Source organism: Myotis lucifugus, unplaced genomic scaffold (genome assembly GCF_000147115.1).
Source record: "Myotis lucifugus unplaced genomic scaffold, Myoluc2.0 scaffold_72, whole genome shotgun sequence".
Lineage (NCBI taxonomy): Eukaryota > Metazoa > Chordata > Mammalia > Chiroptera > Vespertilionidae > Myotis > Myotis lucifugus.
Window position 1 is genome coordinate 3,447,462 of NW_005871120.1, and position 21,811 is coordinate 3,469,272.

Sequence of the window (21,811 nt, forward strand, 5' to 3'; positions counted from 1 at the left end):
CACCCATTCATGAATTCATGCACCAGGCCTCTAGTAAACTATAACAGAATTTTCTGTTACATAGAAAGAATCGCTCTTTATTATTCAATACATTTTCATTGAGAATCTATTGATGTCAAGTATTGTGGCACTTAGGCATTAAGGGTACAGTGATGAGTGAAAATAGACACCTCTTCCTGTAAGAATTTAAAAAATACTATTATTTGAAAAGTATGGAAAATACATTTTTTAAAATCCCAATACTTAAAGAAAAGTATATAGAGTAAGAAGGCAAGGATCTTCTTCCCTTTTCAACCACTCCCTGCTCCTCTCCAAGATGCCCAGTTGGTTTGATAAAGGGACACCCCAGGACTGTTCTTGTGCTTAGAAAGGCATGTCTGAAGACACCTGCAAAAAAAGTGCTTTTTATTTTGGACAAAGTGGGATCCTTCTGTATATTTGGTCTGCAGCTTTTAAAAAGATGACTTAAAAAAGAAAAACAAAAGATCACTTAATATGCCATAGACATCTTTTTTTTTTTTTAATATATTTTATTGATTGTTTACAGAGAGGAAGGGAGAGGGATAGAGAGTCAGAAACATCGATGAGAGAGAAACATCTATCAGCTGCCTCCTGCACACCTCCTACTGGGGATGTGCCTGCAACCAAGGTACATGCCCTTGACTGGAATCGAACCTGGGACCCGTGAGTCTGCAGGCTGACGCTCTATCCGCTGAGCCAAACTGATCAGGGCTGCCATAGACATCTTATCCTGTATAGTATTACATGTATAATCTGTGCCATAATTAATTTAATTAGTTCTTAGGTTTCCACCATCTTGCAATTGTAAACAGTGCTCCAGAGAATATTTTTATATATATACTAGAGGCCCGATGCATGAAATTCGTGCAAGAGTAGGCCTTCCTTCCCCAGCTGCCGGCACCGATTTCCCTCTGGCACCCAGTCCTGGGGTCCTGGGCTTCCCTCGCAGCTCCAGCTTCATCTGGAAGGTCGTCCAGAAGGACATCCGGTCTAATTAGCATATTACGCTTTTATTATTATAAATAGCTTTAGCCTGCGTGTAGTTATTTATGTATACTGTATTTCTACAAGAGGGATTGCTGGTGCTCACATTTTAAATTTAATAGGTCCTAATAAAAAGATAATTGAAAGATGTGTAAAAGGATCCAAGTAGACATTTCACCAAAAAAAAAAAAAAAAAAAGAATACACAGATGGCCAATAAGCACATGAAAAAAATACTTGACATCATTAGTCATCAGGGAAATGTAAATCAAAACTCCTAGGATGTCTATAATAAAAAAGAGATGGACTCTAATAAGAGTTAGTGAGGATGTGGAGAAATTGAAACCCTCATACATTGCTTATGGGAATATAAATGATGCAGCCTCTTTGGAAAACAGTCTGGCTGTTCCTCAAACAGTCAAACATAGTAGTTACTGTGTGATCCAGCAGTTCCACTCCTAGGTATGTAGACAAGAGAGTTGAAAATATGTCCATACAAAAACTTAAACACAAACGTCCATAGCAGTGTTATTTATAATAACCAAAGGGTGGAAACAGCCTAAATGTCCATCAGCTGACAAATGGATAAATAAAATGTGTTATATCCATACAATATTAATCAGGCATAAAAAGATGAACCTTGAAAATAATGCTCAGTGGAAGCCAGGCACAACCACATATTGTATGATTCCTTTTATATGAAACTAGAAGCCCAGTGCACGAATTCATGCACAGGTGGGGTCCGGCTGGCCTGGCCCCTATAGGGGCGGATCGGGGCCAGGCCTATCAGGAGGAGGAGATGGCGGGAGGTTGGCTGGCTGGCCCACCCCAATCAGGGCCTGATCAGGGCAAGGCCAGCTGGGGGGAGGAACTGCGGGCGATTGGCCGGTTGGCTCCGTCCCCAAATGGGGTGGGGGCCAATCGGGGGTCAGCAGCCACGGGAGGGGCTGCGGAAGGTTGGCTGGCAGGCCCCACCCCCGATTGGTGTGTGTGGGGGGGCCGATTGAGGGTGGAGCTGGCTGGGGGGAGGGGCCATGGGCCAATTGGGGGTGGGGCCGGCTGTGGGGAGGGGCTGTGGGCGGTGGGCTGGCCGGCTCCGCTCATAATGGGGGGGCCAATCGGGGGCCAGCGGCCAGGGGGAGGGGCCATGTTGGCCTGCCTGCCCTGCCCCTGATCGTAGTGGGGGGCCGATCTGGGGTGGGGCTGGGTGGAGGAGGGGCTGCAGAAGGTTGGCCAGCCAGCCCCGCACCCTATTGGGTGATCAGGGGCAGCCGGCCCCACCCCCTGATCAGGCCAATTCGCTGTCCGCAGTGGGCATCATAGCAACCAGTCGTTCTGGCATCCTGGTCTCTGGCTTTTTATATATATAGGTAGATATCCAGGATAAGCAAAGCTATAGAGACAATAGTGGTTGCCTAGGGCTAGAGGGGCTGGGAAGATTGGGGAGAGGGTGGTGATTAAGGGATGCAGGATTTCTATTTAGGGTGATGAAGAAGTCCTGAAATTGATTGTGGCGATGGTGGCACACCATTGAATTGTACACTGTAAGTGGGTGAATTGCATAGTATGTTTTAAAAATCCAGTAGGAGAAATATTGAGTTTATATATGAAGTACTAACTAAATTCCCACTAAAAAGTTGTTTCTATAGTCCTTCCCACCAATAATATACAAAGGTGCTCATTTTCTCACCAGCCCTTAAGATGGGAGGTTACCCACCTTAAGTTTTTTTCCAATCTGGTGGGAGAAGAGTGGCATCTAGTTTTGGTTTGTACTTGCTAATGAGGTTGAACATTTTTTTTTAAAATATATTTCTTTATTGATTTCAGAGAGGAAGGGGAGAAGGAGAGAGAGATAGAAACATCAATGATGGAGAGAGAATCATCGATTGGCTGCCTCCTGCACACCCCCCACTGGGGAATGAGCCTGCAACCTAGGCATGTGCCCTTGACCCTTGACCAGAATCGAACCTGGGACCCTTCAGTCCGCAGGCTGACACTCTATCCACTGAGCAAGCCAGCCAGGGCTGAGGTTGAACATTTTAAAGTATATTGGCCATTTGTAATTCTTTGATGAATTGTCTCTTTATATTTTGGGCCCAATTTTCTATTGTATAGTTTGTGTGTTTTTTCTTACTTATTGGTGGGAATTTTAGAATAATAAAATGTTAACATCTTTTTATTTACTTACTTATTTTTAATCCTCACCAGAGGATATTTAACAATTGATTTTTAGAGAGAGTGGGAGAGAGAGGGAAAGACAGAGAGAAATATCGATGTGAGAGAAACACATCGATTGGTTGCCTCCTGCATGTGCCCCGACCAGAGCCCAGGCCAGGGAGGAGCCTGCAACCGAGATATGTGCCCTTGACCGGAATCGAACCCAGGACCCTTTGGTCTGCAGGCTGACACTCTATCCACTGGAATGGGAATTTGGGGACAATACATTTACATGGTAAAAATGCAGTTGAGACAGAAGATACACAGTGAGCCTGCCTCTGGCCTTTGCCTCAGTTTCTTGGTCACTCTCCCTGTGGCTGCTCCCCAACTTGCCTTTTTTTTTTTTAAACTTAATTGTCTATCCTGGATATTGTTTTGTATCAGCATATAGAGCTTTTTTCTTGTGTGTGTGGCATCGTACTCCCTTGTAGGGATGAATCAGTTTCTCTAAAGTGGTCTAGATAGAATTGGGTTGTTGCCAACCATTCGCTATTATGCACATTGCTTTGAGAATATCTGTGCACATATATCTCTGCACATGTGTGCAACCACCGCTGTACAGTTCAGTACTAAAAGTGCAAGGTTGAAGAGTAAGTACAGTCGTAAATTAACATGGACGTTGCCAAATTGCCATCCGAAGAGCAAGTTGTACCAACTGACACTCTTTCCACAGCAGCAAGAATTATGAATCTTAAATTGTGAAGTACTTTAAACATGTAAAAAAGCACAGAAGATAATGCAACTAACCCACATGATCCAGAGATCACCACTATCCAGATGCTGGTCTGTACCTTTCCTGTCTCTGATTTTGATCCTTTCATCACATACTGTGTGTCCTTAAGCAATGCACGGGCTTGTTTTTACATATTTTAAAGATTCATATAAATAACATACCAGATTGTATGTGTCATTCAACAGTGTCGGTAAATTAGACATCATTCACTCATTTTAACAGCTCTGTACTTATTGACTGTATAAATATGTTTATCATTTCCTTTTTTATTTTTTTTTTTTATTTTTTTTTTTTAAATATATTTTATTGATTTTTTACAGAGAGGAAGGGAGAGAGATAGAGAGTTAGAAACATCGATGAGACCTTAAGCAATGCACGGGCTTGTTTTTACATATTTTAAAGATTCATATAAATAACATACCAGATTGTATGTGTCATTCAACAGTGTCGGTAAATTGGACATCATTCACTCATTTTAACAGCTCTGTACTTATTGACTGTATAAATATGTTTATCATTTCCTTTTTTAGTGGACATTTAAGTTGTGTTCACTTAGCTATTCCTAACAGTGCTGCAGTTTACATTTCTTACCTGTCTTCTCAAGCATGTGTGAAGAGATTCCTCTAGGAGATCAGGATGTAATCTTTGAAGTAGAACTTTGGTGTGTATGGTGGGTGCATCTGCACTAGAGTGTTAACTTGCTTTCTCCCATAGTTGTTCTAGTTTACACTTTTCCATAGTATTTTGTAGCTCTTGCCTCTCACACACTCAATAACACCTGTTACGTAGTATTAGACGAGCTGTCTCCTGTTGATTTTTATGTTCCAGATTTCTGGTGAGGTGGGGCATCTTTTCATATGTTAGCCATTTGGGCTTTGTTTTCTACAAATAATTATTCTTTGAAGATAAGCCTACTCACACAGACTAGGATCCTTAAGACATAGCCTAGGGTCAAGAATAGATGGGCACAAAGAAAAATAGTAAGAAAAACAACAAAAAAGAATAGATGTACAGAAAAAAAAATAGATGAGCCAAGAACTGTAAGAAGCATAACCTCTGCTTCTGATTTAGTTTAGACTCTGATTTTAAATAATGTAGAACTGAAAATTGTAAGAGACAGTTACTCATGTAGTTTTTAAACAGAAAACATATTGGTAAATCAGAGACCTTATATCATTTATCTATCGTGCAGATTATTTACTCCCCAGCTGAGCCTGAGACTATGTATGGGCAACTCGTACTCAGGGAAAACAAATTGTATTGGATTTCTTTTGGAAAATTTAAAAAATTTTAAACTTTGAATTAATTTCAGACTTAAACATCACAAAATAGTACTCAGAATTTGTGTACCTTTGCTAGATTCCCCAGTGTTAACATTTCATATCTCTCAGTATATATACATATAATATTTTTTAAAATATCTTTTTATGGATTTCAGAGAGGAAGGGAGAAGGAGAGAGAGACAGAAACATCAATGATGAAAGAGAATCATTTATCAGCTGCCTCCTGCACTCCCCACATTGAGGATTGAGCCCCCAGCCCGGGCATGTGCCCTGACTGGGAATTGAACTATGACCTCCTGATTCATAGGTTAACACTCAACCACTGAGCCATACCATACATACGTATAATTTTTTAAAAATTATTTGAAAATAAGTTGCTAACATAATGCCCCTAACTACTTTCATATGTATTTCCTAAAAACAAGAATTTTTTCTTTCATAATTGCATACATTATCAAACTCAGGAAATCAATGGAGTTCTTCCTTGAGCTCACTAATCAGCAGTCAAAGTTGTTGGCCATTTTCAAGCAATTGCCTCTGGCTGTGGTGGCCGGTGAGCACGGATTAGAGCATGTGATTATTGGACCAGTTTGCTCCACTGCTGGGGAGGCTGTCTGGCTAGCCCTGTATGACCACTCCGTGTTCCTTGCAGATCTCCTGCTGGGTCATGGTTAGCCAGAGGGGTGGGCCCACCAGGTCCCACCAGAGCCAGGCTTCTTTCTCGGAGATGGAGAAGTGGATGAGGCCAGGCACCTCAGACTCTTCACCAGGGGAGGATAGGACTGTGGCTGCTTCCCTTGCACCCCTTGTCCCTTCCCAGTGGGGGCAGACTCCAGCAGCTCAGTCTGGGCAGGATGATGGGGTGTGTTTGGGCCTCTCAGGAGGGAGCTGAGAGTTGATCCAGTGGCCCTCCAGCTGATCAGTGCACCCACGTTACTACGGGTCTGTGGTCTCTAAACTTTGATCCCACTTTCCTGTCAGTTACAATGAATGTTGATCATGTAATTTTCTTATAATTTATGTACATTATAAAATAGGAAGGAAATTGGGAAAATATTTAAAGGGTAAATAGATAGAAGTTCTAATACTCTCTTTCCTTACCTCAGGGACCTTCTTGTTCTTGGGTCTCCTTTCTTCCTCATTTCTTGTTAAGGAATAGTATTGCTTTGGTATAGCCTGAGGTTGAAGTCTTCCAGGCTTAATAACAGATATTAGGTAAAACCCTACCGTGAAGTTAGTATTATTTGTTCTGGTTGAAACCTTTAGGTTTCTTTTATCAAACTGAAACTAGAAATCATATTTTTACCCCACCAGTTTTTTTGAGATAATTGATATATATCACTGTATAAGTTGATTTGACTTATGTATATGTGAAGTGATTACCACAATAAGTTTAGTTAACATTTATCATCTCATATAGATTATGAAAATAAGTTGCTAACATAATGGGTAGGACAGTGATGGTGAACCTAGGACACGCGTGTCAGAGGTGACACGTGAACTCATTTTTTTTGGTTGATTTTTCTTTGTTAAATGGCATTTAAATATATAAAATAAATATCAGAAATATAAGTCTTTGTTTTACTCTGGTTGCAAATATCAAAAAATTTCTATATGTGACACAGCACCAGAGTTAAGTTAGGGTTTTTCAAAATGCTGACACGCCGAGCTCAAAAGGTTCGCCATCACTGGGGTAGGACAAAAGTAAGTTTACAGTTGTTCATATGGAAAATAATAAAATAATTAATGAATAATGATACAAGAATAAACTCTGTTTCATGTACTCACAACTGTAAGCCTACTTTTGCCCTGCCCTGTATATTTTGTGGCGGGTGTTAATCCTCACCTGAGGATATTTTTTTCCATTGCTTTTCAGCAAGAGAGGAAGGGAGGGAGGAGCAGGAGGGGATGGAGGAGAAAGAGAGAAAGAGAAAGAAACATTGATGTGAGAGAGACACATCAACTGGTTGCCTCCTGCACACGCCCAGATGGGGTGGGAGTGAACCTGAAACCCAGGTACGAGCTCTTGACCGAGAACTAAACCCGAGACCGTTTGGTGTGCAGGCCGAGCACACAGGCCAGGGCTCTGTGTTTTAACTTGTGATGCGAGCTCTTAGGATTTACTCTCTTAACAACTTTTCCTATGCATCATACAGTAGTGTTTCCTATAGTCACCATGTTGTACATTACATGCCTAGTATTTTTTTTATTTTATAATTGAAAGTTTGTGCCTTTTGACCACCTTCACCCAGTTCTCCCTTCCCCCCTAGAAATTATCTTTTTTCAGTCATCACTTGAGGATGTTTACTGATTTTTAGAAAGAGAGGAGGGAGAGAGAAACATCGATGTGATAAAGAAACATTGACCGGTTGCCTCCCTTACACGCCCTGACCAGGGATGGAACCCGCAACCTGGGCATGTGCCCTGACCGGGAATCGTACTGGCAACCTTTTGGTGCATGGGATGATGCCCAACCAACTGAGCCACCAGCCAGGGAAGGGTATGTGCACTTTTAATGTTTTAACTTCCTCTTGCTGATATGCCCTCCAGAGCACTGAGCTCCAATATCTGGTAGTCTCATCTGCAGATATGACACCGCACGGTTGAAGCTTTGAAAACAGAAGGTTTATTGGGATTTTCTAGTTTCAAAAGTAAACATGCTCATAGAAATAAGTTTAGAAAGTATAAAAGAAAGATGTGAGAAGTCCCCATTATCTCACTACTTAAAAATAATATTAACAGTTTGGGCATATTTCCTTCCAGTAGTGCTTTCTGTATACTTACTTGTTTTGCTGCGATTGGAATGTGTATACAGTTTTGTCTCCTGGTTCTTTTAAAAACTTGGTTATACCAATTATTTTTATGACGGTAACATAGTGAACTCTCCATCTCTGAGCATTAAAGTTGTCTCTGGGTTTTCGTTATTGCAAATATGTTGTGCTAAACATCTTTGTGCGTAAAAGCTTTCTCTGTATTTGGGGCTATTTCCTTAGTTTAGAGTCACAGAAGTCTAATTACAGTGCTGTATAGAATAAGTACTTCTTAGGGCTTAGGATAAAAGTTACCAAATTCTGTTTCAGAAGAGTGGGGCTCTTACTGATTATGCTTGTAAAGGCTGCTTCTTTACCAAATCTGTTGTCTCCAATTTTCTGTGTGAAGAGAATGAAGCGAGGTGGACACATGCCCGGTGCTAAGGGTGAAGGCGGGCTCTTGCTCACAGCAGCCTGAGTGTATCCTCGCCCAGAGCACCTGATCGCCTCTCTCCTTTAACTATCTGCCTGCCCCACGGCGGCTGAAAGCCAAAAGGCAATGAGCCTGGAGAGCTGCCTCAGCTGTGAGATGGCTGGGCTAATGTCTTATTTGACAAGCCAGCAAGCCCCTCGCTGTACCCCGGCTTTCAGCATTGAGAGTGAGACCACACAGGCTCTTTCCTTTTCTCCCACGTTGTGAGGTTTTAGAGGACCCTGGTGCAGACCTTTCCAAGATGGTGATAAGACGCCATTGCCCCTCTCATCCTGGGTCCACAGCCCTGGAAGTGAGGGTGCTGTGCAGGGAAGGTTCCTAACTTGTTCTTTTACCATTTTCATAGGGAGTCAAAGTGGACACGAGAGACCACAGTGGAGCCACAGCCCGAATGCTGGCCAAGCAGTATGGACACATGAAGATAGTGGGGATGATCGATGCTCACTCGCTTTCTCTGCCCAAGAGCCTCTATCGGAGCCCAGGTACCTGTATCTGTGGCCTCACTCTTTCCTGGAGTCCCTCCCCCTGCTCTCACCTAAGAGATTTGGCTCCTGCAGCCTTGCCAGACCTCTGCCTCCCCTGACGACTCCATTTTGCAGTCAGAGTTGAGGGCTGCTTGTCTAAGGACAAGTTAGTTAGGGTGTAGAGTGGTACCCACCAGGCTGAATTCGGGTACCCAGGATGTGGACTTGTGATGCCCACCCAGACGTAGGAGGGCAGCCTCACAAGGGGACTGGCTTCTGGTTCTTGTTTCTTGACTTTCTTATGGTGTTTGTTGCTGTGCAAAATGTTTTAATTTTATATAGTCAAATACATCAATCTTCTTTCCTCTGGATTTTGAGTTATAAAAATCTTTCCCTGCCCTGGACAGTGGGCTCAGTGGTTAGAGTGTCGGCCCAAGCAACAAAGAGTCTCAGATTCGAATCCTGGTCAAGGGCATGTACCTTGGTTGTATATTCCATCCTGGCCCCCTGGTTAGGGCGTGTGCAGGAGGCAACCAATTGATGTATCTCTCACATTGATGTTTCTCTCTCTCTCTCCCCCTTCTCCCTTCCTTTCACTCTCTAAAGATCAGTGGAGCCCAGCCAGCATGGTTCAGTGGTTGAGCATTGGCCTATGAACTAGGAAGTCATGGTTTGATTCCTGGTCAGGGCACATGCCTGAGTTGTGGGTTTGATTCCTGGTATGGGGCGTGCAGGAGGCAGCTCATCATTGATATATATCTCTCTCTTCCTCTCCCTTCCTCTCTGAAATCAATAAAAAATATATATTTTTAAGAAGATCAATGGTAAAAATATCCTCGGATGAGGATTTAAAAAAAAATCTTTCCCTGTGCCCTAGTTGTACAAGAATTCATCCATGTTTTCTTCTAGTACTGACATGGTTTCATTTTGTGTGTGTGTGTGTGAACTTGAGTATCAGCTTGCCTAGCTCCTTAAAAACAGCATGTTGATATTGAAATTGTGGCAAATTTGTAAATTAACTATCCCTTTATGTTGAGGCATCCCATCTAACAAAAGGAGTGTGCTTTTTGTTCAAGTATACTTTTGTGTCTTACAGAGGGTGTGAAATTTTTCCTCATTATGTTTTGCATATAATTTAAGTGTATTCCTAAGTATGTGGTTTTCTTTGTTGCTATTGTAAATGGGGATCCACTACCATCATATCCTCTAACTGCTTATTGTCTGTGAATATGAAGGCTATGATGTCTGTATACAATTTTTATATTCTTCTGCCTTACTCAGTTATTTCATTGTTTGAGTTAGTTTTATTTATTGATTCTGTAGGGTTTTCCAGGTATATTCCCATATAATCTGCAAATAGAGATAGATTTACTACTTCTTTCTGATTGTTATACCTCTGATTTTGTTTGTTTAGTTTCATTGGCTAATACTTCAGTACAACATGGAGACAGTGGACAGTCACTGAGTCCTGACCTTAGCAAAAATGCCACATTAAGTAAGATGCTGACTTAAGAGTAAGGTGTGTGTGTGTTTATTGATTTTTAGAGAGAGAGGAAAGGAGAGGGAGAGAGAAAAAGAGAAATATCGATATGAGAGAGAAACATTAATTGGCTGCCTCTACACACCCCCTACTGGGATCGAGCCAGCAACCCAGGCATGTGGCCTTACTGGGAATGGAACTGATGACCTCTGGGTACATGGAACAGCACTCAACCAACTGAGCCACATTGGCCAGGGCTCTGTGTGTGTGTGTATTTTTTTAAATTATTGTTGACAGTTTTACAGATATCCCCCATTTCCCCTCCTTTAGGTGTGCATATATAATTTTTAATATTAAAGTATCTGTCATTTCCTTGAGTGTTTTCTACAGAAATAAGTGTTGAATTTTGTCAAAGGCTTTTTCAGCATCTATGGAGATGTTTGTGAGTTTTCTCCTTAGATCTATTAACATGTATTATATTAATGAATTTCCTAATAATGAACCAAGTTTATATTCTTGGCATAAATCCTAGTTGGCGTATTATTTTCCTAATGTGGTGTTGGATTCTGTTTGCTGATATTTTATTTAGTGTTTTGTATGGCTACTCATTCATAAATAATATTGCCTTTTTGCTCTCAGTTTCGAATTTTGGATTTTGGATTTGGTGCTTTTTCCTGTCCTCAGGTGCTGTGGAAGGATGTATAGTTCAGAGTGTCATGTCACAGTTTTTCTGCCTACTCCTCGGCTGAGTTTTGGAGAGAGGGAAGGAATGTTTTCACTTGCTGTGTGTTTGAGTCCTGGTGTTTTTGTGCTCCCTGTGGTATTGGTGTGTCGGCGAAGATCGCTGGTGCGTCTGCATTTCACGGACAGAGCTTAGTGGCCTGGCTAGTGTGTGAGTCCTGGCCCAGGAGCTGCCGTCTCCCAGAGCCAAGGCCAGTCTTCTTACTGGTGGCCTCTTTTTGGAGTGGGATGTAGTTGGACCCAGCATTATAATTTTGTTTTGCCAGATCCTGTACTTCCCCTGGTTGCTTTTTCTCTTCACTACCCAGTTTCCAGAGGTCTCCCTCCCCAACAGCCTGCTGCTCCTCTGACTGTTCCCTCAGCCCCATGTGCATTCTTAGGTCACTTCCCGGGTCGTGCTCCACTCCACCAGGATTCTTTTTCAGTATTTTTGCCCACAGAATGGACTTTGTCTTCCCCATCATCTCTCCTCTGTGTGGTTTTTCCTAGACCTGCTTTGTTGCCCAGAGAATAGAGGAGAGTAAGTCGGTTCTTTTTTGCTGGAAAGGGTCACTTGCCTGCTCCTCGCAGCAGCAGGAACTGTGAAGTTTGCGGTGCTCTCTGCCATGTAGGTCACGTTGAAGGTGTGGGATTTGTGAGGTTCTCTCTGTGGTTCCCGCTGACGTGTGCAGGTCTGAGAGTGCGTGTTGGGAGGTTCAGATTCACGGAGCTGCCTTTTCCTTGGTTCCCCTCCCATGTACACTTATTTTTTGTGATTCCATGTTCTGCTTGGGCGTGACCATGGTCTCCTAGTGAGTTGAAAAGGGAACGGTGGGAGTGGTTCACTTGAGTCACTGGCCCGAGTTTGGAACCAGGGTCAGTAACTCCCTGACTTGCCAGGCAGTCCCTGAGAGTTCACATCTGAGGGAGCCTGCCCTCTTTCCAGGGTCTGGCTCTGCCCAGCTTTCTTCCTGGCCTCAGGATTGTTTTGTAATAAACACCAGCTCACACGAGTACAGTGGTAATCAGAGACTTCTCTACATCTCCACCCCAGCTTATCAACTCCAAAATAAGATCATATCAGATGGGAGCCTGATACAAATATATCCATGAATTTTGCCTTTTAGGTATGATGAAATATAGGAAACTATGAACAGCAATAAAGCAGTAACATTTAAGCCCAGATGAGTGGTAATTTGAAATACTTCCTAAAACAGCACACATAGCTTATTTCCTAAGAAGTTATCGAGATTGACAATATAAAATTGCTAAGAAGTCATGATGCTCCGAATGTTTATGAACAGATATTATTTATCTCTTCAACTTAGAACAAAATTTATTTCCGATTGTAAACATAATACATGCTTGTTACAAAAAATTCTTCAAACCCAGACAATGAGAGGTGTAAGAAATAAGAACTAGACTCCCCCTCATGACAGATGCTTTCAGTTCAGCTCATACTCAGCAAGCTTGCTGTTCCCCAAATGTCCCCATAGCCCATCTGAGCAGTGGACTGGCCCATTATGGCATTTTAAAAAATTATCTTTTTAAAAATTAAAAAAAATGTTCAATTATAGTTGACATTCAGTATTCTCCACCATCTTGACCATAAATCCCATTATGGCATTTCTTACACATGAAGTCCTGGGAAGCTTTTCTGCTTCTTGATTTAAGAAAACCAGTTATGGTGATTGTCTTTCAGTTTATATGAAGATTAGTAAATTAGTCCCTTGCTGGACAAAATTTTTTAAAATAGATTTTTATTGATTTTAGAGAGGAAGAGAGAGGGAGAGAAACGTTTATGTGAGAGAGAAACATCGATCAGCTGCCTCCTGCATGCACCCTGACGGGATTGAACCACACCTGGGTGTGTGCCCTGACTGGGAATTGAATTGGCGACCTTTTGGTGCATGGGATGATGCTCAAACAACTGAGCCTCACTGGACAGACTGGGCAATTGTCTTAACTTTTGTGTTTGACCCACAGAAAAATATGAAGATCTGAGCTCTTCAGATGAATCCTGCCCTGCTCCTCAGAGACAGAGGCCCTGTCGGAAGAAGGGCCTCAGCATCCATGAGGGGCCTCGGGCCTTGGCGAGGATCACAGCCATTGGACTTGGAGGCAAGATCCAGCCGTCTTGCTATGGTGAGTATTCCGTGTTTCCTGATGGCTTTTTGATACTTCGTTCACGCATTCTGTCTGGATGAAAAGGAACAACTCTCAGGTTTCTGAAATGTGGGCCACTGGGTTGGAGCAGCAGCTCAAAGATTCCAAATTGATGACAGTGATGGAAATATATTAGTCAATGGCTAGCTCTTGGGTTTGTGTTCATCCTTTGAGTTTTCTTTTCATGGGTTAAAATTACAAATAACAGCAGCAGAAATGTCACTATGCTCAGATTTGATTCATCACATAGTGAGTCAGCTAGTGCAGGAACAGGGTGCCACTTGAGTCCCACTTCTGGCCTCTGGCTACAGCACCTGGGTGTGATACTTAACACATTTGTGGCCGGAGATGGACATGCCTCTGGGACAGGCCAAGGGCTCTCTCTTGCTCTTTTCTCAGGTGATGGATTTGATGCTCAGACCCTTCTGAGAATTGTTATGTGATGCACTTAGTGGGCTAGAATCCTAGACTCCAAGTTTCCAGACCTCCCGAGTTTATTCTCCAATTGTCAGTTCCTAAATGTTGAGTGCAGTGCCCTTGGGGAGTGCGGGAGGCACCAATAGTTCTTGGAGCAAGTTGGGTTTTATGCTCACTGGCCTGACCAAGTGATCATACTTATGTACAAGTTACATCTTCCATTGATGTCTGTCACCCATCAGTGGCCAGGCCAGGTGCTGGTCTTGTGGGCTGGGTAGGTGGGTCCTCCTTATGAACAGACACCCCTCTTGAGCCTAGGCTTGGAAGAAACCGACTTTCCCAGTCAGAGGAGAGCATTTTCAGTCAGGAGTATGTTAGTAACTCGATTTCCTTCTAAGACGCTTGGAAGGAGTCCTAGGTTGGAAACTGGAGGCCTGCCTTCTCCTGTTGTCCTTGGGGGGTGGGCTGACTGGCCACGGGGAAAGGCCCTCCCCCAGCTGCTGGCAGGCTCCTTGTGCAGGATGAGGGCAGTTCATACCCTTCCTGTCCGGTGTGCTTATAAGCACATGGCTCTGGGACATTGGGCCGACTTGTTTTAGTTTTGAGTGGCAGAGTCTGTTCCTTTTCGAGGAGTCCATGCCACCCGTCCCACCCTGAGATATGGTAGGGGCATGGGAAGCGCGCGCCTTCCCTGGAGGTAGGGTGTAATTAATCTGTGTAGCTATACGACAGATGCTTTTATTAAATGGAATTCTCTCAGGTTATGAAAATAATCCATGGCTGAAGTCCATTTGTACACTATTCTTTTTATGCACCCACAGAGAAGGCTGGAAGAATGTTCACCAAAATAATGATGGTAGTTGACTTGATTGTGGCATTTCAGGCGAGTTTTCTTCTCACAACTTGTGATATTTACATTTTTTATCGGTACATGTAGGCTTTGCCAACAATTAACATTTTAAAATAATGTGCAGATTTTAAAAAGCATTGATAACTACAAAAAGGTATAAAGGAGAAAATAAGTTAGACATGGCTTTGTTAGCCAGTCTGTTTTATGCAAATAAATGTACTTTCTGTGGGCAAGGGGCAGGGCAAAATGGGAATGGAACTCTCTGGTTTGTGTTCTGCTTTTTCTCCTTGTTTTCTTGCAGGCAGATACGTCCAAAGGTTGTATAATTTGGTGTTACTATAGTTAATTTTTAGCCCGGGGCCTCCAACCTTCCTGCTTAGCCAGATCTATTTTTGACCGGGGTTGACTGACCCGAAGAGGGAAAAACCCTTAGATGCCTGTGCCCCTTCGATGCCAGGGGCCATAAAGGCTGGCATGTGAGATTAGTGCTTCCAGCTAAAAGGTACACTTTTTCCTTGGCTCAGGAGTCTGTAAACACAGCTTAGCATTTCCTACTCTCTCTTTTTTTTTGCATCCAAAATCTTCTTAATTACAAGGTAGGATCTGTGGTTATTTTTTTTGTAGCTGCAGCTAACCTGTCAGCCTCTTGCACATTTGAACTTCCGGCCCTTGAATCGTACGTAGGGTTTGGTGTGGCTGTGAGGGGTTCCTGGGGCCTTGCCGAAATGCCTGTACACTCCGAGGCACTTGCATGCATAAGAAAGCAAGACAGGGCCACAGCCCTTGGGGGAGTCCAGGGCCAGCTGGTCGAAGGTGAGGATCTTGCCCCTGGCCTTAAGGATGCGGCTACAGGAGCGCTGCTCACACTAAGTGCACACACCTCCAGTCTGGCCACCTTCTAGGCTGGAAGCTTCATCTTCCAGACCATCCGGGAAAGGGACAGAGGAGGCCTGTTGGTGCGACTCGAACAACCTCTTCAGCACCACTTGGTTGAAGGTGGAGTTGGTTTGTCTGGCCAAAAACCTGTATAGCTTGACCAACAGCCTTAGGACGATGTCCTGGATCTTGGGCTCCTTATGCCGAACCTTTCAGTCTTCGTTGATGTTGTGGCAGATGTCGACTCCCATGATGACCCATTTCCTTCTTTTTCATTTGGAAAATAATAGCATAGTGTGGGAGAGGGCACCAGGCTTGACCAGGTGCTTTGACTCCACCAAGCACTTGCTGTGGGACACAGGATTGTCTCTCAGCTCCTCGGAGCCTGTCTCCTCGCCTGCAGACTGCACGTGACATTATGTCCAGGTTACTGTGGCGAGTGGATGAGTTCATGGCCAGGAAGATACAATTTTCCTTCCTGCCTGCCTAGATCCTGGTCTTCCCTTATGCTGAGGTCCCTCTGAGGAGGTGGTCACGTTGGGAAGGAGGAACTTGTCTTCCCTTTTGTGTTCGTGTGGGTTTATGTGCCCCATTCTGTTCACAGAGCAGGTGCCTCCACGGGGCTATGTCACCTTCAACAGTAGTGATGAGAACCCCCTGGAAGGAAGGGGCTTCTGCTACCGGGATGTGACTTCCCCCATCAACGACCGGGACGTGGAGAGCAGCAGCAGCAGCAGCCGGGGTATGTGTGCCACCCCTCCCCATCCTGCTGGGGCTCGCGTGCTGTGATGAGTCTGTCTGGTAGAGAAGAAGAGGGTGAAAGACATAGAAAGACTTTCCTCCCTGGCTCTGGAGGAAAGTCAAAGAACCTGGCATGGCCCAGAGGGAAGCAGCTTCCAGCCAGTGTCTCTGTGCCTGTGTGCAGGGTCTGGGGGAGTTGTTCTAGACAGGTTTAGCTTCTTGATTGGTGAGCCCAAAGGGAATGTCTTTGCTATAATACATGTATCGTCCATTCAGCAGCTGCTTACTGAGTGCACTGTGTGCCAATCATTGTTCTAAATGCTTGGGTTTACCAGTGAACAGAACAGACAAAAACGCTGTCCGTGTGTGTCGAGGGGAGGGGTCGGCCAGGCAGTCAGCATGAAACACAGTAAACTAAGGAGTTGATGAGGGCTGTGGATGAAACAGCTCAGGCTCTGGGGAGTCACCTATAGTCAGGTGTCCGTGTCTTCACTGTTGGCAGAAGAGCAGGCCTTCTGTGCCCACCTTGGGGCTGTGCGGAGCAGCAGCAGCAGCGAGGGCCTGGCGAGAGCCCCGGGAGTCAGCAGCGAGGCCTCTTTGGAGAGCAATGAGGTGAGGCCTCTCCTTATTCCTTATCTCTCATCTCCTTCCCCTTTTTCGGTGTCCTGGGGGAGGCTAACAGTTCATCTGAGACGGGCAAGTCTCATAACAAGGACTTAATGCTTGTCTGTGCTGTGTTAGGACATACCAGGTTCGGGGCCACTCTCTAGACCAGTGATGGTGAACCTTTTGAGCTCGGTGTGTCTGCATTTTGAAAAACCCTAACTTAACTCTGGTGCCGTGTCACATATAGAAATTTTTTGATATTTGCAACCATAGTAAAACGAAGACTTATATTTTTGATATTTATTTTATATATTTAAATGCCATTTAACAAAGAAAAATCAACCAAAAAAATGAGTTCACGTGTCACCTCTGACACGCGTGTCATAGGTTCGCCATCACTGCTCTAGGAGAACCGCCTGGGATTGGGTGACCTCAGTGGAAGCCTCTGTGTGGCAGGTGGGGGAGTTTCAAATCTTACCTCCACTGTGAGGGAAGTGGCACAGATTGAGAGTAGAAGCTGGAATCATGGGGCAGAGAGCAGTTTGGATGCAGCCACGTCAGCTGCAAGACTTCAATGTTACTTTATTTTTTGAGCAATTCTGTTGTGGTTCTATTTTTCTGTAAGGGATTTGTCCAAGGTTCCACAACTACTTAGTAACAGAGCTGGGATATGAACCCAGCTCTAGATGACCCCAAAGCTCATGCACTCTTCCTCTGTCCATTTTTTCTTTTAATCCTCACCCAAGGATATATTTTTTCCATTGATTTTTATAGAGTGTGGGAGGGAAAGGAGGAGGGAGGGGGAGAGAAACATTGATGTGAGAGAGACACATCAATTGGTTGCCTCTCACACGCGCTCCAACTTGGGCCAGGGACCAAACCTGTAACCCAGGTATGTGCCCTTGACCAGAAATCGAACTTTCTGCCTTTCGGTGTGCTGGCCAACACTCCTAACTCCTGAGCCGCACCAGACCAGGGCCTTTATTTTTATTCCCATTTCCCCACCCCTCTCCCCTTTGGTAACCATTAGCTTGTTCTCTATATCTGTAGTTCTGTTTCTGTTTTGTTTGTTTTTGGAGTTATATATTAAGTGAAATCATATGGTATGTCTTTCTATGACTTACTTTACTTAGCATAATATCCTCTAGGTCAGTGGTTCTCAACCTTCTGGCCCTTTAAATACAGTTCCTCATGTTGTGACCCAACCATAAAATTATTTTCATTGCTACTTCATAACTGTGATGTTGCTACTGTTATGAATCGTAATGTAAATATCTGATATGCAGGATGGTCTTAGGCGACCCCTGTGAAAGGGTCGTTCGACCGCCAAAGGGGTCGCGACCCACAGGTTGAGAACCGCTGCTCTAGGTCCATCCATATTGTTACCAATAGCAAGATTTCATTCTTTTTTTATTTTTTAAAATATGTTTTTTCTTTTTAGAGAGAGAGGAAAGAAGAGGGAGAGATAGAAACATCTATGAGAGAGAAACATTGATTGGCTGCTTCCCACATGGCCCCTACTGGGAATCAAGCCCACAACCAGGGCATGTGCCCTGACCGGGAATCGAACTGGTGACCTCTTGTTACATGGGATGATGCTCAACCAACTGAGCCATACCGGCCAGGTAGATTTTATTCTTTTTTATTGATGAGTAACATTCCATTGTATATATGTACCACATCTTTTTTACCTATTCATCTGTTGAATACCTAGGTTGCTTCCATATCTCAGCTATTTATTAGTAATACTGCAGTGAATATAGGAGTGCATATATATTTTTGAATTAGGGTTTTTTCTTCTTCAGATAAATACTTAGAACAGGGGATTGCTACATCATATGGCAGCTCTATTTTTAATTTTTTCAGAAATTTCCATATTGGCTGCACCAATTTACAATCCCACCAATAGTGTCTGAGGGTTCCTTTTTCTCCACTTACTCACCAACATTCTTTATTGGCTTATTGATGATAGCCTTTCAGACAGGTGTGAGGTGATAGCTTATTGTGGTTTTAATTTGTGTTTCCCTGATTAGTCTTCCAGTGTTACTTTAAACACACATACCTCTTGCCACAGGATTCAGATAATGCACGTAAAAGCTCAGCTCGCAAGCAAACTAAAAGTTACATGAAGACCAAGAATCGCTACAGCAACAGTGACAACCAATGGCCTCCTAGCACTGGGACTTCCGGGGTGGCCTGTTCCCCAGGATCTACCCCCCAGACCGAGAGGTTCCCCTATTCAGGACCCCAGGTAAGACCTTTGTGAAACTGGTGGTTACACTCTTTGTGATTTGTGAGGCATTTGTTGTGTGCTTACAGTGGGCAAGCACTGTTAAGAGAGTGTGGTGGCTCTTCCCCAAATGACCTGTGAAGCTTCTTGGCCTAAGAGGATTCCTAAGGTCAGAGGTGCCCTTCCCATAGGAGAGCCTGTCCCTTCCCATAGGAGAGATCTGTCTCTCCCTTTGGTTACCATGCTCATTTCTATACTTGACTCAGCCCCCCTGAGCTTTCAGGAGTTGCAGAGACACAGTGGCACATAGTATGTACGTAATGAAAATTGCTGTTTCTGCCTTCCTCATTATGGGTCACTCTGGCTAAGCAATATCTTAGGGTTTACAGGTGTGACATAACAGCTCAACTGTCTAATGTGTGTTTATCGAATTCTCTTGCCCTCAGTGGGCATAGGTGATACAAGATGAAATGCAGGTGAGTACTTGCCATTTATTTGTTCAAGTCACAGCTCTGCTGTTCACTAGAAGCCTATGATTTTGCTGGCTTCTCCTTGCCCCACCCCATCCCCTGGGAGCTATCTCCAGGGCCTGTATTCCCAGCTTCTGCAAGCAGCTGCACCACTCAAGTCCTTAAATGCATCTTGATTGGAGAGTTGTTGGAATCTTAAAAGCTGTTTCAGAAAGTAGGTTGAAGAAAATGATGGAGTAACAACTTTTGAAAATTTGCTCCTCTATAAAGACAACATTGAAACTGGCAAAAGTGGCCAGAATCAATTTTTTCCCAGAAACTTGTGATTCAAACTAAAGGCTTGTAGCAGCCTGGAGAGTGTTTATTCAAGAGAAATGACTGACTCTCAGAACTGTGAGCTGTTAGCATTTTAACTTGCCCTGGTCCAATTCTTCCACTCTCCAATGCCACGGTAGCTGTGACAGCCACTGGAGCGGGTAGAGCAGAGCTGGCGTGCTTTCAGAGTTTCATTCCACAGAGTTGGCATTACTAGACTATCTGATGGTTCCCTCGAAGACATGCTTATTACAAGACTGTATTACACTAGTAAGACTCGGGCTTATCTACTCAACACCAAAAGTCCTCTCGTTGGAGGACATAGTGAAAATCACACGGGGAAATGTTTTGATTTTGCAGCTGTCTGGGGTATTTGATAACAGCTTGGGTGAAAGATTAACCACAAAGCTTAAAAGGAAAATCCGGGGAAGGAGATGTCCAGAGGAGCTTTGAAAAGCTCTGACTTATCCTGGGAATCTAAGAGGCCACATATGTGCTCAAGGCTGTGTATGGTTAAGAGTACCTGAGAGTACCCCCAATGATCTTGGGTTTTGAGCAAGCAGGAAGCAAAGGCTAGGCCAGAATTGTCATCTGCCTGGCTGATGCTGAATATGTGCCCCAACAAGCACACAGAGCTGTTCGGCAAAGACTGGGAGATTTATTGGTTTTAGTGTTTAGGAGATCTCTGTCCAGTCCTCAGCTGATCACTAAGCTAACTGAGTAGAGACTTCAGTAGCCACAGACCAGAAAGAATACAGACAACAAACCCCAGAGGGAGGAGAATTAGATCTCCAGAGCTGCCTCATGAAAATGTCCAGTTTTCAACAGAAAAAATATATGCAGAGAACAAGGAAGAATGACTAATAAATAGTAAGAAAAGGCAATAGTAGAAGCTGTCCCTGAGGAAGTCCAGACATTGGACTTGTTAGTTAGACAGAGACTTGAAATAAGTTTTAAAAAATATGTTCCAAGAGCTTAAGGAAACCACATCTAAATAGAAAATATCAAGAAAGTGATATAAATAAAAATGAACTAAATAGGAATTCTGGAATTGAAAAGTATAATAACTGAAATGAAAAAGTGGCTCTAGAGGGGCTCAAGAGCAGATTTGAGCACACAGAAGAATCAGAAAACTTGACATAGACCAATTGAAATTATCCAATTTGAGAAATAGAAAGAAGAATGAAGAAACATGAGCAGAAACCTGTGAGCCACCATCAAATATACCAACATGCATATATGGTGTTCCAGAAGAGGGAGAGGAAAGCAGAAAAAATGTTTTAAAAATAGCCAAATCTCCCCAAATTTAATAGAACATGAATCTGCACATCCAAGAAGCTAAATAAACTCTAAGTAAGTTAACTCAGGTCCACACCTAGACCAACATAATCCAACTGTCAAAAAAATACACAAGAGAATCTTGAAGGAAGAAAAATGACTCATTACCCCAAAAGGACTTGCAATAAGATTAACAGCTAATTTCCCCATCAGAAACCATGGAAACCAGAAAGACATCTGACGACATAGTCAAAGTACTGAAAGAAAAATAACCAAGAATACTATATTCAGCAAAAACTGACCTTCAAAAGTGAAGGAGAAATTAAGGCATCCCCAGGTAAACAAAGTCTAAGAAAATTTGTTGTTTGCAGACCTGTCCTTCAGGAAACACTAAAGGCGTCCTTCAAGTTGAAATGAAAAGACACTAGATCCAAATACACAAATAAGTGTCCCTGGACTCCCTACTCTCTCTCTGAGGGCACAGGGAGGAGGGGCAGAATGGGCTTCTGCCTGCACTCAAGTCACTGTCCCACTGCTGAACTTGGGGATCAGTAGGGCTCAGATCTCCCCCTTAAAAGCAATCTCACGGCCCGACTGGTGTGGCTCAATGGTTGAGCATTGACCTATGAACGAAGAGGCCACAGTTCAATTCCTGGTCAGGGTACAGGCCCAGGTTGCGGACTCGATCCCCAGTGGAGGGCATGCAGGAGACAGCTGA

The 21,811-nt window shown here is 43.6% G+C and overlaps 1 protein-coding gene and 1 pseudogene across 8 annotated transcripts in view; one reads left to right on the top strand and one right to left on the bottom strand.

Moving 5' to 3' along the window:
* Positions 1–21,811, top strand: part of ANKS3 (ankyrin repeat and sterile alpha motif domain containing 3) — a 33,371-nt gene that overhangs the window by 8,181 nt on the left and 3,379 nt on the right. For all 8 annotated transcript variants that reach the window (XM_023755231.1, XM_023755233.1, XM_023755236.1 and 5 more), the window contains 5 exons: positions 8,827–8,962; positions 13,131–13,289; positions 16,058–16,195; positions 16,697–16,806; positions 18,875–19,051. In XM_023755231.1, the coding sequence (XP_023610999.1) occupies positions 8,827–8,962; positions 13,131–13,289; positions 16,058–16,195; positions 16,697–16,806; positions 18,875–19,051 (720 nt within the window). The remainder of the gene's footprint in view (positions 1–8,826; positions 8,963–13,130; positions 13,290–16,057; positions 16,196–16,696; positions 16,807–18,874; positions 19,052–21,811) is intronic.
* Positions 14,667–16,039, bottom strand: LOC111826365 (annotated as a pseudogene).